Source organism: Sus scrofa, chromosome 4 (assembly GCF_054392235.1).
Source record: "Sus scrofa isolate SSC_HxYL_T2T_F1_AM1 chromosome 4, Sscrofa_HxYL_maternal_Yorkshire_Landrace_v2.0, whole genome shotgun sequence".
Classification (NCBI taxonomy): Eukaryota; Metazoa; Chordata; class Mammalia; order Artiodactyla; family Suidae; genus Sus; species Sus scrofa.
The window spans coordinates 115,230,342-115,242,384 of NC_139386.1; the positions used below are offsets into that span (position 1 = coordinate 115,230,342).

Genomic DNA, 12,043 nt, shown 5'->3' on the forward strand with positions numbered 1-12,043 from the left:
ATGGCCATAATGCCTCCGATGTGGTGTTTAAACCAATAAGGCTTCAGAGAAGTTACGGTATGTTTAATAATGGCTTAATGACTACTTGTGAGATGCAAGGCTTCTGGTTCCTGTTTGGCCTTGATTTACAGCCCAACTCTGGCTGAGGACAGCCAAGAAACCCCCTCTAAGCCTCCAGCGGAAGAGGGAGGTGTTCACACCAGGCCTCTTGGATTCCTTTAAAAATTGAGAATTCAAATGAAATACAAATGATGTCTGACTCCACACCCCTCTCTGGGAGCACTGAAAATAAAAACGCTGTAACCCAGACCTAGGGACTCATGAATTCACACAAGTGAGCCGGGGCCTAGGGCCCTTGGGTGTTTCTTCCCAGATCTTAGGTAGGGTGGAAGTTGTTTCACTTTTCAGAAATTCTAAGCCACTGCCCTAGTCCAATGCTTCCTTTCGGCTAGGAAGACTCACCTCTTGGGAGACATGGTCCTACCTTTGCCTCCCTCCAAAATGGCAGGCCCCGGGGGCAGCAGAGCCCTGAGCACACAATCCCTCTCCACCGGGTCCCCAGGCACTCCCAGCTCATCATCACCTGCAGTCATAAAAGGCATTCACTCCATGCCTCCTATCGAAAGGTAAAAGCCTCTAGGTACTCCTCCACCTGCTCCAAAGGTAACCTCTGCTGGACCCTGTTCAGTCCTGCGCTGCCCCTGAGAGCCCCTCTGTCTGCCTCTGCTTCTGAAACCCATCAGGAATACAGAGAAAGACTGTGAGAGTTGACTCGGTCCAACCTCCACAGTCACCCGAAGACACAAAGCGGCGCCTTCAAGGTCCCACCACTACGTAACGATAGTGCCCAGCTCCCCAGCTCCCATTGCCAGATTAGAGCTGTTTCCACGCAACACTCCCAACGACTCCTTCCCCCCCCAGAGAAACAGGAGCTTTCTAGTGGAGGCAACGCTTTTCCTACTCCCAGCCCCGACCTACCGCCTGGTCATTATCCCAGGCAATTGTCCGGAGGCAAGGCCCACAAGAATTTGTTGGAGGTGGTGGGGAGACTCTACCTCCGAATTGCCTCACCCCTCCAGGGCCAAGAGCCTCCAGGCTGGATATCAGGGCCAAGGGTGCAGCTCTAAAGAAGGGACTCATCAAGATGGGCAGACAAAAGGGACTCTGCCCTCGAGGGGGGGTGGCTCTTCCCCCCCCCCCCCCCCCGCCTCCCGCCTCTCCAAAGGCCTCTGATACTGGGACTGGAGTGAATCAGGGGGCTCCCGGGCTCCGAGGGGTTAACCCGCGCGGGGCCGCACGTGACGTGGATGGTTCTAGCATTAAGTCAGAACGCGGCCCCCTCCCCTGTCCCCCGCCCCCCGCCCCCCGCGGCGCGCGCCGCTCCCGGGGGCTCCGCGCCCCCGCGCCCAGGTCCCTCCCCCTTGGCGGGCGCTCACAGGCCGCGCGGGCAGCGCGAGCCCCCGAGCCCCGGCGGCCTGTGCGCCCCGAGCCGGCATGGACCCCGAGCGCTGCGCGCCTTTCGGCGTGGGGCCCGAGTCCGGCCCCTACGCGGCCGCCGGAGACGAGCCTCCTGGCCCGCAGAGAACCCCGGCCGCCGCGCCTCACCTGCACCCCGCGCCACCCCGCGGCCCGCGGCTGACCCGCTTTCCGGCCTGCGGGCCCCTGGAGCCCTACCTTCCGGAGCCGGCCAAGCCGCCCGCCAAGTACCTGCAGGACCTCGGGCCCGGCCCGGCGCTCAACGGCGGCCACTTCTACGAGGGCCCCGCGGAAGGTAACGCGCGGCGCGGGGCGTAGCACGCAGCCCGGACTCGCTCCCCCTCTTCCCTCCCCGGGCCCGCCGGGGCCTCCCCGCTTCCCTCTCCCTCTCGCCTATTTCTTAACTTTTTACCCCTCTCGCCCCCGCCGCGGCTCCCTCTGCAGCCGGACCCGCGCGGGTCCAGGCCAGGCGAAAGCCAGCTCGGTGCGGGAGCCAGAGACACCCGTGCCTCTGGCGGCGGGAAAGGGGGTCGGGAGATCGAGAGAGAGTGGAGCAGCGACGGCCCGGGGCCCACTCGGGCCCAAAAGCGGCCGGAACCGGGAAGAGAGATCGCGCTTGGCCGGAGTCGGGCTGGAACTGCCACCGACCCCGAAGCCCCGACCGGGCCCACGGCCCGGGCGCCACACAGAACTTGGCGGGGAGAGGAGCGCGGATGCGGGGAGAGGAGCGCGGCTTTTGTGTCTGGTGCCCGCTAAGGGCTCTGAGGCGGGGCCCCGACCTGCAGTGGCCAAGCCGGACTCAACCGAGGGCTGCGGCCTGGCCTCCCCGGGAAGGGCGCTGCCTCCTGCGCCTTAGGCGCTCGGGGCAGTGGCCGCGGCTGCTCCCGCAGTGCCGGGGCCATTCTCAATACGGAATAACTGTGTTCTTATTTCCCAGACTAACCTGGCCTCCCCGTCGTTATGCACGGCGATGGCCGCCCTTCTCGCAGTCCTGGCTTCCTCGCGCCGGATTGTCACCGCGGGCCGCCGGGAAAGGGCCTAACCCCCTGAGCGCCGACGCTCGCGTAGGCCAGTTGGACCGCGCCGTCTCCCACGAACGCGCCTGGACGCCGGGGCCTGGCGCGCGGGTCCGCCACCCGGCCGCCGCCCACTGCCCTGGCCGAGCTGCGGCAGTGTGGGCGCCAGCCTCGTTTTTGCTGCCACATCCCGCAGCTTAGGCCCAGAGCTGGATCCTCCGAGAGCCGCCCCGCAGGCGCCTCGCGGGCCTCCGTGGAGTGGCCAGGCAGCTCCCGCCTTCGCGCAGCCGGGGCGGTGGGAATGTGTAGGAGAGGCCAGGGAGGTGTGTGGGGGTCAGCGGAGGAAATGAGCGAGTCTACGGAGCTTCGTGTCTGTGCCCTTTGAAAGAGGCTCTCCTGATAAAAACCACAGTTGGGACTTAATGAGAAGCAGTTGGCCTGGCTCCTCTGATCCCAGCCAGACGGCGGCGGCCGCGCAGCGCCGTGAGCACCGCCGGGGACAGGTACCCGGGCTGCCTCCGCGCGCGCGCCGCGTCAGACAGGACCCACCCCGCGGGTCCGCGTCCCTGCTGGACGCAAAGGACCCTGCACGGACCGCCACGGCGCCGGGACCGCGACAGTCTCAGACGCCGAGCCAACCGCGCAGAGCGCTGGAGTCCAATGAGCGGTGCGGAGGAACCCGGCGACGGCGAGGGTGTCAACAACGAAATGTGTGGAAAGAAAAGCAAAGCGTTTGTAAACAACAACCGAAAAGAAGGGAAAGGAAATTGGACAAAACCACAGAGAAGAGAGGCGAGAAGGAGAGGTAAAAGGCCGTCGGCGTGCCGGGCAGAACGGAAAGGAATGAAGAACGAACGGGAGGGAAAAAGGCAAGCGGAGGATCGGAGGATCGAACGAAGCGGGTAAATGGAGAGGGGAGAAACGGACGAAGAGGGAAGCAGCAGCCGAAACGAAAGAAAAAAGGGACCTCCTGAACGAGCAGAAAATAGCCAAATGGGAACGAGTGGGAGAAGGCAATCCAACGATTGAGTTGAGCGGAGGACAGACCGAACGAAAAGCAGGCGCGGCGGGTGCGAGCCGAGCCCGGGTAGAGACCCCGGCCGCGGCCGGCGTCCCCCGTGCTCTGGCCGGAACTCGGCGGGCGGGCGGGCGGCCTGCGTCCCCCCGGCGGAGCTGGGCTGCTAGGGAGGGACGGCCCTGGGGACTCTGGCCGCGCAGTCGGCTTCGTGGGGAATGTTGGTCAAAGGGGGAAGCCGCCGAATGCCCGGCTTTTAAAATAACGAGCTCCGAGCGTTTCCAGTTCAGACCAGTGAGCGCGCAGCTGCGCCCCATCTGCAGCACGATGCCTCCGAGGCCGGGCAGTTGCGCGCCCAAGAGCCTGGCGCACCGCGCTTCTCTCCAGCCCTGGGCCGCCCTTTGCCGAGAGCGCCTTTCCCCGGTCTGGACCCCGGTCGCGTCCTGGAGGTGTCAGCCACCCTCGCGCCCTCCGCGCTTGGCTCCCAGAGGGCCAGAGAATTGCCCGGCCTTTTCTTCCGGCTCTGCCGGGGGCCGTCCAGTCTGTCCCCTAGCTTTGCAATTCGCTGGCCGCCTAAGAGGTACTGAGCCGGATAACCGGGAGGGCGGCGCTCCCTGGGCCGGCCCCAAACCTCGGGGAGTGTCCCAAGTCGTCGGTCCCGCTGAAGCTTCTAGGCCAAGGCTGGAGCTTTCAGGGAGAGAAGCAAGGCCCCGCTGATGGTTTACACAGGGCGTGTATTTCCACACCGGCTTCAGAGCTGCGCAAGCCCAGGCCGTAGGGTCGTTTGGGAAAGGCCGGAGCCTGCCTGCAGAGAAAGGTGAAAAGACGAATGGATGGTTCTGCGGTGTCAGTGAACGCCATCCGTGGGGGACACTGGGGATCCCCGTAGGCAGGCAGCCCAAACGGTGCCATTCCCGAGCTGCCTCTACTTCAAGGCCGTGGGAGTAGGGGCTGTGACGGCCCCTGGGTGGGGGAGTGCACTGGGCATGGAAGCGGAGTCAGGAACTCCACTTGTCCTGACTCCTGGACAGACTGGTGCTGTGGTTCTGTGGTTGTGCAGGCCATGGACGCCCCGGTGCTGAGCTCCAGGCTTCCAGTCTCCAACATAATAAGCCCTACCTCCTCAGTCACCTGGTGTCCCCAGCAGGTGCAGGTAACTGCCATAGAGAGCCGGTGCACAGCTTCACCACGCTCTGAGCCTTACAGCGCATCCTTCCCCTGACAAGCTTAGGTTCCCACTGCTGGCTTCTGTTTCTGCCCTGCCTTTCCTTGATCGCTGCCCTCCATTTATCCCACCTCCATCTCTAGTCTCTTCTGGGCTTTGCTCCTTGGGAGGCTGCTTGGTTCTCTGAGGGGGATGCTGCCCTCACCCTGGAGTCCTCCAGGCAGATGGAGAGGCTTCAGGGCAATGGCCAAGAAGAGGGGAGATGTTCTCTGGTCCCCTGAGAGGGCTGGAGAATGGGCAGGCATGGGTGACCAGCAGGTTTGGCCCACCCCCCCACCTTTTTTTGTGCCCAAGGCAAATGGAAATTCCTGAGCCAGTGATTAAATTCAAGCCAGACCCTGAATCCACTGCACCCAGCCAGGGATCAAACCTGTGCCTCGGCAGCACCCCAAGCTGCTGCAGAGATGACGTTAGATCCTTAACCAACTATGCCACAGTGGGAACTCTGTCTAGGCTTGGCCCTTTTTTGGATAGCTCTTCTGAGAAGGCCTGCTGCATCTTCACCCCTTACCCTGGTAGCTGTGTGGCTTTAGGTCAGAAAGGCAAGTTCCAGAACTGCAGATCTGGTCACTTCCTCTGGACGGACACTGAGGGCAGCTGAGCAGACCCTGGAGCTGTGACAAGCTGTCTACAGTGACATCAGTGCTTCTCTGACCCCATTTGTGAGCCACCCATGCCCTTTTCTGCCTGGAGTCCAGCAGGACCTTCCTCTGAATCCAAGATACCAAGACCCCTCCCCCTCAGGCCTGCTCCATGTGCAGTGTCCCCTCCAGTCTCACTGATCATTTAAAATTGTCTGCGTCCACGTCCATTGAGTCCTCCTACCTAAGGTCCTACCCAGTGGAACTAAGCCTAGAACTCAAATGTCCTGGCCAGGCACAGAAGTCAGGGACTGACACCTTTTGACTCCTGTGCTCCCCCCGCCCCCCTGGGTTACGACGGAGGCCTGGCATCCAGGCTGTCACTGTTCACGGACCCAACCTCCAGGACACACTCCTGAAGCTGAGCTCATTTCACAGCCTAGGTGGTCCTGGGAGGTCACCAACTACCTTCCAGCTGAGGGGACCCTGCCCAGCCTGTTCTCCGTGGTGCAGAAGGGAATGCACCGGACCCAGAACCCCAGAGCCATCTCTCTGTCCCATCCTCCTGCCCCCACCCCACACCAAGTCCTGGGAAAGAAACTGCCTCTTGGTGCCAGCTTACTGGGCCTCCTGGGGGCCAGGCCCCTGCTGGGGATGGGCCTGGGGCCAGGGAAGGGGCTGTGTGAGTCAGTGGGGCGTCTTTGTGGCGTCGCTCCTGCCATCCCAGAGGACTGTTGAGAAGAGATTTCATGACGACGCTGCTGGGGGTCCCCGCCAGAGGGAGAGGGCGGGGTGATCAGGGTGACCTATTTTTCCCCATGTCCCCATCCGTCGTGGCGGAGCTGCACCAAGCTTTGTGATCGAGGGTGAGCAGGCTGCGTGGGGGAGCCGGCCGAAACTCCCAGGGAGGGAGGGGGCTGACAGCGACCAGGGTGATGGGCTGTGGGCTGTGCTGCGTCCACACTGTCCCCCACCTCCTGTCTCTGAGCACAGCCTGTCTCATGCTTTCAACTGCTGGAGAGCTGAAGTCCTTGCCTAGACATCAACACTTTGGAGGAATCGGACAACCCTCTTGAAGGTTCTTTGCCCCATCTTGCCCTTCAGACTCCAGGGCAGGGGGATTTGACACCGTCCTGAGACTTGGGGTTCAGAGAATAAGGCACAGCCAGATCAGCCAAAGGTGGTTTGAGTGTCCTTGTCCCTGTCCGGCCCTGGGGCAGGGGCATGGGCACCAAGGCCTACAGCATTAGGGGCAAGGAGGCATTTCCTGGCAGGGGCAGGGCGATGCCAACCACCCCATTCCCAGCCCTATGCTGGGCCCTGCCATGGCACCAATCCTGGCACCTCCACACCCTGTGGGAAGCACCACCACAGAGCACTTCCCCGAAACAAACCCTCCAGCAGATCCGCCCAGACCACAGAGCGATGGTCCCCCAGGGCCCCCTCCCCAGTTGGAGGCTCGGCAGGCAGGCCTGCGAATGCCAGGCGAATGCCAGGCGTCCTTGGAGGGTGGCTGCTGGGAGGACGGAGGGAAAAGGAAGGGGGAGGCGGGGACTGAAGCATCAAGATTCTTCCCCCTCCCTTCAGTCCACCCACAAAACCCCCGTTCGCTTTCCATCCTCCTTTCTGTGTTTTCCATTGCAGCTGAAGAGAAGGCCTCCAAAGCTGCCAGCTTCCCCCAGCTGCCCTTGGACTGCCGCGGGGGCCCCAGAGACGGGCCCTCTAACTTGCCGGGCTCCCCAGGGCCCTGCCTGGCCAGCCTGCGTGTCCCTCTGTCCCCGGGACTCCCTGACTCCATGGAGTTGGCCAAGAACAAGAGCAAGAAGCGCCGTAACCGCACGACGTTCAGCACGTTCCAGCTGGAGGAGCTGGAGAAAGTCTTCCAGAAAACCCACTACCCTGATGTGTATGCCCGGGAACAGCTGGCTCTGCGCACGGACCTAACCGAGGCCCGGGTACAGGTGAGGGCATTGCAGCCTCGACCATCCAGACCGTGAGCCAGGCCACGGAAGGGCTGGGAGAGGTGGACACCGGCCCTCCTGGGCTCCCTCCACACCGGGCTCTGCTGCAGCCACTGGCCTGTGGCCCGGGTGGAGGCTGCTGCACGGGATGGGGTGACAGCCTCCTGGAGACCTGTGTGGGAGTCCCACCTCTGCTACTTCCTAGCTGACCAGGCCGTTTGGGGCCTGTCATTGAATCTCTTTGTCTTGGTTTCCCAGTTAGGAGAAAAGAATGATAATACCACCTACTGTCTCTGACAGTCACAGATGTGACAGCATTTTGGGAGCAGTGGGATGCTAAAGACGTCTCAGAGCTGCTTCCAAGGAGCTGCCCAGAACGGAGAGGGTCCCTGCAGGGGGCTCAGGATCAGTGATGCTCAAATCCATCCTGAGCCAGTGACCTCGGGCCTGCCAACTCCCAGATTGTGGCTGGGAGAGCCTGGCCAGGAGCCCCTGCCCACAACAAACTCCCTCCCCACAAAGATCAGGCCCCGGGGCTTCCTGGATGGGGCTGCCACCAGCGTCACTAGGGTGGAGCCCAGCCTGTATGGATGGGGTGGGAGGATGCGGGGATGCTGGGAAAGGGAGAGAAGGGAATCCAGATCCAAGACGTGCTGGAAGTGAGAGAGAGCAGGACCCGGAGCAGGCAGCAGGCGGAGACGGCAAAAGAGGCTTCAGAGAGAGTCTGGCCCAGGAGGAAGCTGGCCATTGCGTCCCTGCTCTGAACCAGCTTGATACGAAGCGGCTGCCTGATGCCAAGCAGGAAGCACGGGAGAGGGGCTGGGTTTGGGCTTCTCGGCAAAGGTGAGGAGGTGACCCCTAAGCAGAAAGGCATCCCTCTCTGGGCAGAGGAGACTCAGTAGAGGCCCCTCTGGAGGCTGTGAGGGCACTGGGGCAGGGCCCGCTTTGGCGGAATATGGGGCCCAGCATCCCATCTATCAGGAGACCAGCTGCAGCCCGGCAGAGAAGGACCTATAGCTGGATTCAGCATAGGACCAGAGGGGCACGGGCGGTTCCCCCTTTTCTGCCGGCTCTTCTTGCTTCCATATTCCTACCAGCTGGCACCCACAGCAGACCTCCAGGACTGTGTGCCTGGGCTTCTCAGGGCCTGGGGCCATTCAAGGCAACCCCAGGTCACCTAGGCCACAGAAGCCCAGGTGTTGCATCTCCAGACAGCCCAGCAAGCTTCTGGGGGAGGCGTCTGAGTAGCTGCCCCTATGGAACCGCTTTGGGGAAGCAGAGCACACTTCCCCCACTGCTCTTCTAGGCTTTTCAATCCTGAAAGGGTAGAGGAGTGGCCACAAGCACCCCCCACCCAACCCCGGTCTAGTCCAGAAGCTTCCCGGATGATTGAGGCCAAGCGTAGGGATGCTTGACAGGAATGTGACACCACCCAGATACCTTGTGCCCTCTGGGAGGGACAGTGCAGGGGGCAGGTTCAGGGCTCAGAGGGGAGAGAGGGTGATGACAGGGACGAATTCCCAGGCAATAATCAGCAGCTCTAGGCTCTTCCATCTGCCTGCAGCGGGTGGAGAGGAGAGAAAGGCGAGCCAGGTAGCCGCCCTTCCCCAGCCGTTAGGCGTTGGGACCAGCTGGGCTTAACTGTCAGGCCTGAGCTGTCTGCAGGAGAGGGGCCTGGAGTGTGGGACTAGGGTGAGGTTACACACACACACACACACACTGTCAGGCCTGAGCTGTCTGCAGGAGAGGGGCCTGGAGTGTGGGACTAGGGTGAGGTTACACACACACACACACACACTGTCAGGCCTGAGCTGTCTGCAGGAGAGGGGCCTGGAGTGTGGGACTAGGGTGAGGTTACACACACACACACACACACACACACACACACACACACACACACACACACACACTGTCAGGCCTGAGCTGTCTGCAGGAGAGGGGCCTGGAGTGTGGGACTAGGGTGAGGTTACACACACACACACACACACACCCTTCTTTGTTGTGGCTCCCAGCTGAAGAGAGCAGGAGGATTTGTTGTTTGGTTTGGTTTTGGCCAGTGCCCGATATATAAAAGTTTATTACATGCCAGAAGTACAAAACATGGGCACCAGCCACATAGGGCACAGAGCAGACGACAGGACTCTCCCAGATATGGGCACGGCACACAGATATGCCACCGCTGCCTGCCCAGAGCTCACAAGGGAATGGGAAAGACAGATTCCAAAACAGATCACGGTAACAGGATGTGGGAAATGCAATGAGCATGATGCTGAGAAGCCCAGTGGAGGCTGCCCAGCTCACCTGTGTGTGTGTGTGTGTGTGTGTGTGTGTGTGTGTGTGTGTGTGTGTGTGTGTGTGTGTGTGTGTGTGTGTGTAGTGGGATGAAGCGGGGAGCAGAGGCAGGGAAAACCTGGGCAAAGGCAGAGAAGAGCAGGGTAGCAGTGTTTCCAGGGCAAGCTGGGGTGGGAGGCAGCTAGGAGGGATTAAGTGCTGTTGCCTGGAAGGAGATGAGGCTGTGGAGAGGGCCAGGGATCAGTGCCAAGGGGCACTGTTAAGGAGCTGGACTCTAGACTGAGGTCTCCAGGGAGCCACTGAGGATTTAAGCAGGACCAGGACCTCATCAGAAGTATCTTTTTAAGATTTCTTGGATGCAGTGAGGTGGGTACGTTGGGAAAGGAGATGAGGCAGGGGGCTAGAAACCCAATGCATGCACGCTGGTACACCCAGGAAGTGCCCAGGGCCTCTGAGGCCACAGGCCTCAGTGACACCCTTACCAGGCACAGCCAGGCTGGAGAACCAGAGTGAGTCAGTCCAGGGAGTGGGGGAGGGCCCACAGGGCCAATAAACCTGCTCTGGGCTTGGGCCTCCCAGGCTCTCCTCCCTGGCCCTGAGAACGATGTGAATTTATAAGTTCCTGCAACGCAAGATCCTCCAGCCTGGAGCCAACTCCCTCCCCCGCTGCCCCCCAGGAAGACACAACCATCACCTCTCCCCCCAGTGGGTTCCATGCCTCGTGGTTGCTTTATCACACCCTCAACCTCTCCCAACCTGCCCTCAGGTCTGGTTTCAGAACCGCAGAGCCAAGTGGCGGAAGCGCGAGCGTTATGGGAAGATCCAGGAGGGACGGAACCCCTTCACGTCTGCCTATGACATCTCCGTGCTGCCTCGAACTGACAGCCATCCCCAGGTGAGAGCCCACGCTGCCCAGGGCCCGGGCCCGCCCGGTCCATGGGGAAGCCCGCAGAGTATGAGCTTGGGCCCCTGGGAGACCTGGAGCAGCGTCAGGGCTCCATGGGGTTGTGGAGAAATCACTTCTTCCTCTGCAAGACGGGCTCTGAGCAGTCTCAGGAGTGATGTGTGCAGAGCAGCTGGTACAGAGGAATCACTGAAGGAAATCTCATTTTGAGAAGCAGTGGTAGGGGCCTTCTGAGATGCCTGTAAGTGCTGGGGGTAGGAGGGGACAGTTTCCAGACTCGGATCAAGTGATGATTTCTTGCCAAGTTTCTGGAGCCCTAAGGGCAAGAGGGAGCCCCTAGGTAAGGGAGGTGGCCTCTGAGGCTCCTCATTCATGGGCTTTATTTTTCTCTTTTCAGCTGCAGAATGCGCTGTGGCCCAGTCCAGGGTCTGGGAGCCCCGGGGGCCCCTGCCTCGTGTCTCCAGAGGGCATCCCCTCCCCGTGCATGTCCCCATACCCCCACTCGCATGGGAACGTGGCTGGCTTCATGGGGGTGCCGACCTCTCCCGGAGCCCCCCCGAGCATCTACTCCATCCACAGCTTTTCCCCTGCCCTAGGGGCCCACAGCTTTGAGCCCTCCCCAGATGGCGACTATAAGTCTCCAAGCCTCATCTCACTCAGGGTGAAGCCCAAGGAGCCGCCCAACCTGCTGAACTGGACCACGTGATCTGTCGCGTGGAACCGCACTTCGAGCTGCCCAACCCCACTTCCATTCCCGGCTGCTCCCACCCCACCCCGGCCTGGATGCCAGAGAGGACACACCTCTGCTCCAAGTCCCAGATGGCTCCTGGAGGCCCTGCCAGAGCACTGGGACCCTCAGGCTTCCGGAGGGAAGAAGCTACGGAGTCTTTTAGAATAAGGTGGGGCTGCCCAGGTGAGAGGGGGCTTCAAAGCAGGTAGGATGCCTCCTACCACACACTGGGCCTTCTCACCCAAACTCTGGGCTGGAGGGAAGAAGATGCTGCCCTGCTTCCTTCAGACTGGGTCTGACTCTGTCATCCTTCCAGCTGACACCGCTTAACTGGCTCCTCATACTGGGAGAGCAGGAAAATAGGAGGAAGGAGACACAGGCTGAACTAGGAGCTCCTTGCCACTTAGGGGAAAGCAGAGTCTAGACGGCCAAGGGCCGGCCTCACTTCCCCCTCCCACCACAAGGGGGCGCACACCCAGTGTCTGTGCGGACAAGCCCTGGAAACTGGAGGTCCGGGTGTGAGACCCCCTTCTCCCCTTCTCTGCCATTTCTACTCCTGGACTGTGCCCCTTCCCACAACATGTTCTGGAGTCCCCTTCCCCTCCAAGGGGCAGAAATCCACCAGAAACCACCCAATATTTGGATTCTCTTCCATAGGATCAGGCCAGAGCTATGCCATGGAAACCATAGGCTCCCTTGGTTCACTTATTGGATGTTGGAAAGAATAAAACAGATTTCCACGGACTCAGCCCCTGAGTTTCCAACCCCCACTTTTGTAAAGATACTTTTGTCAGAACTGTGCTGCCCAGCATAGAAATAAAAGTGGCAGTATTTTTTATACCA

General features: G+C 61.1%; 1 protein-coding gene and 1 long non-coding RNA gene across 3 annotated transcripts in view; one reads left to right on the forward strand and one right to left on the reverse strand.

Moving 5' to 3' along the window:
- The window catches only part of LOC106510199 (uncharacterized), a 29,147-nt gene extending 26,450 nt beyond the window's left edge, over positions 1-2,697 (reverse strand). Inside the window, exon 1 of the long non-coding RNA XR_014844574.1 lies at positions 2,420-2,697. This is a non-coding gene — a long non-coding RNA (uncharacterized LOC106510199). The remainder of the gene's footprint in view (positions 1-2,419) is intronic.
- Positions 1,351-12,043, forward strand: ALX3 (ALX homeobox 3). Of its 2 annotated transcripts, none has more exons than XM_021090054.2 (4): positions 1,351-1,771; positions 6,958-7,274; positions 10,333-10,461; positions 10,868-12,043. In XM_021090054.2, exons 1-4 carry the CDS (start codon positions 1,495-1,497, stop codon positions 11,174-11,176), a joined length of 1,032 nt encoding a protein of 343 aa, XP_020945713.2. In that variant the 5' UTR covers positions 1,351-1,494; the 3' UTR covers positions 11,177-12,043. The 2 variants fall into 2 exon arrangements, with proteins under 2 accessions (XP_020945713.2, XP_084879830.1); XM_085023704.1 differs by having other exon boundaries at positions 1,374-1,771; positions 11,131-11,589.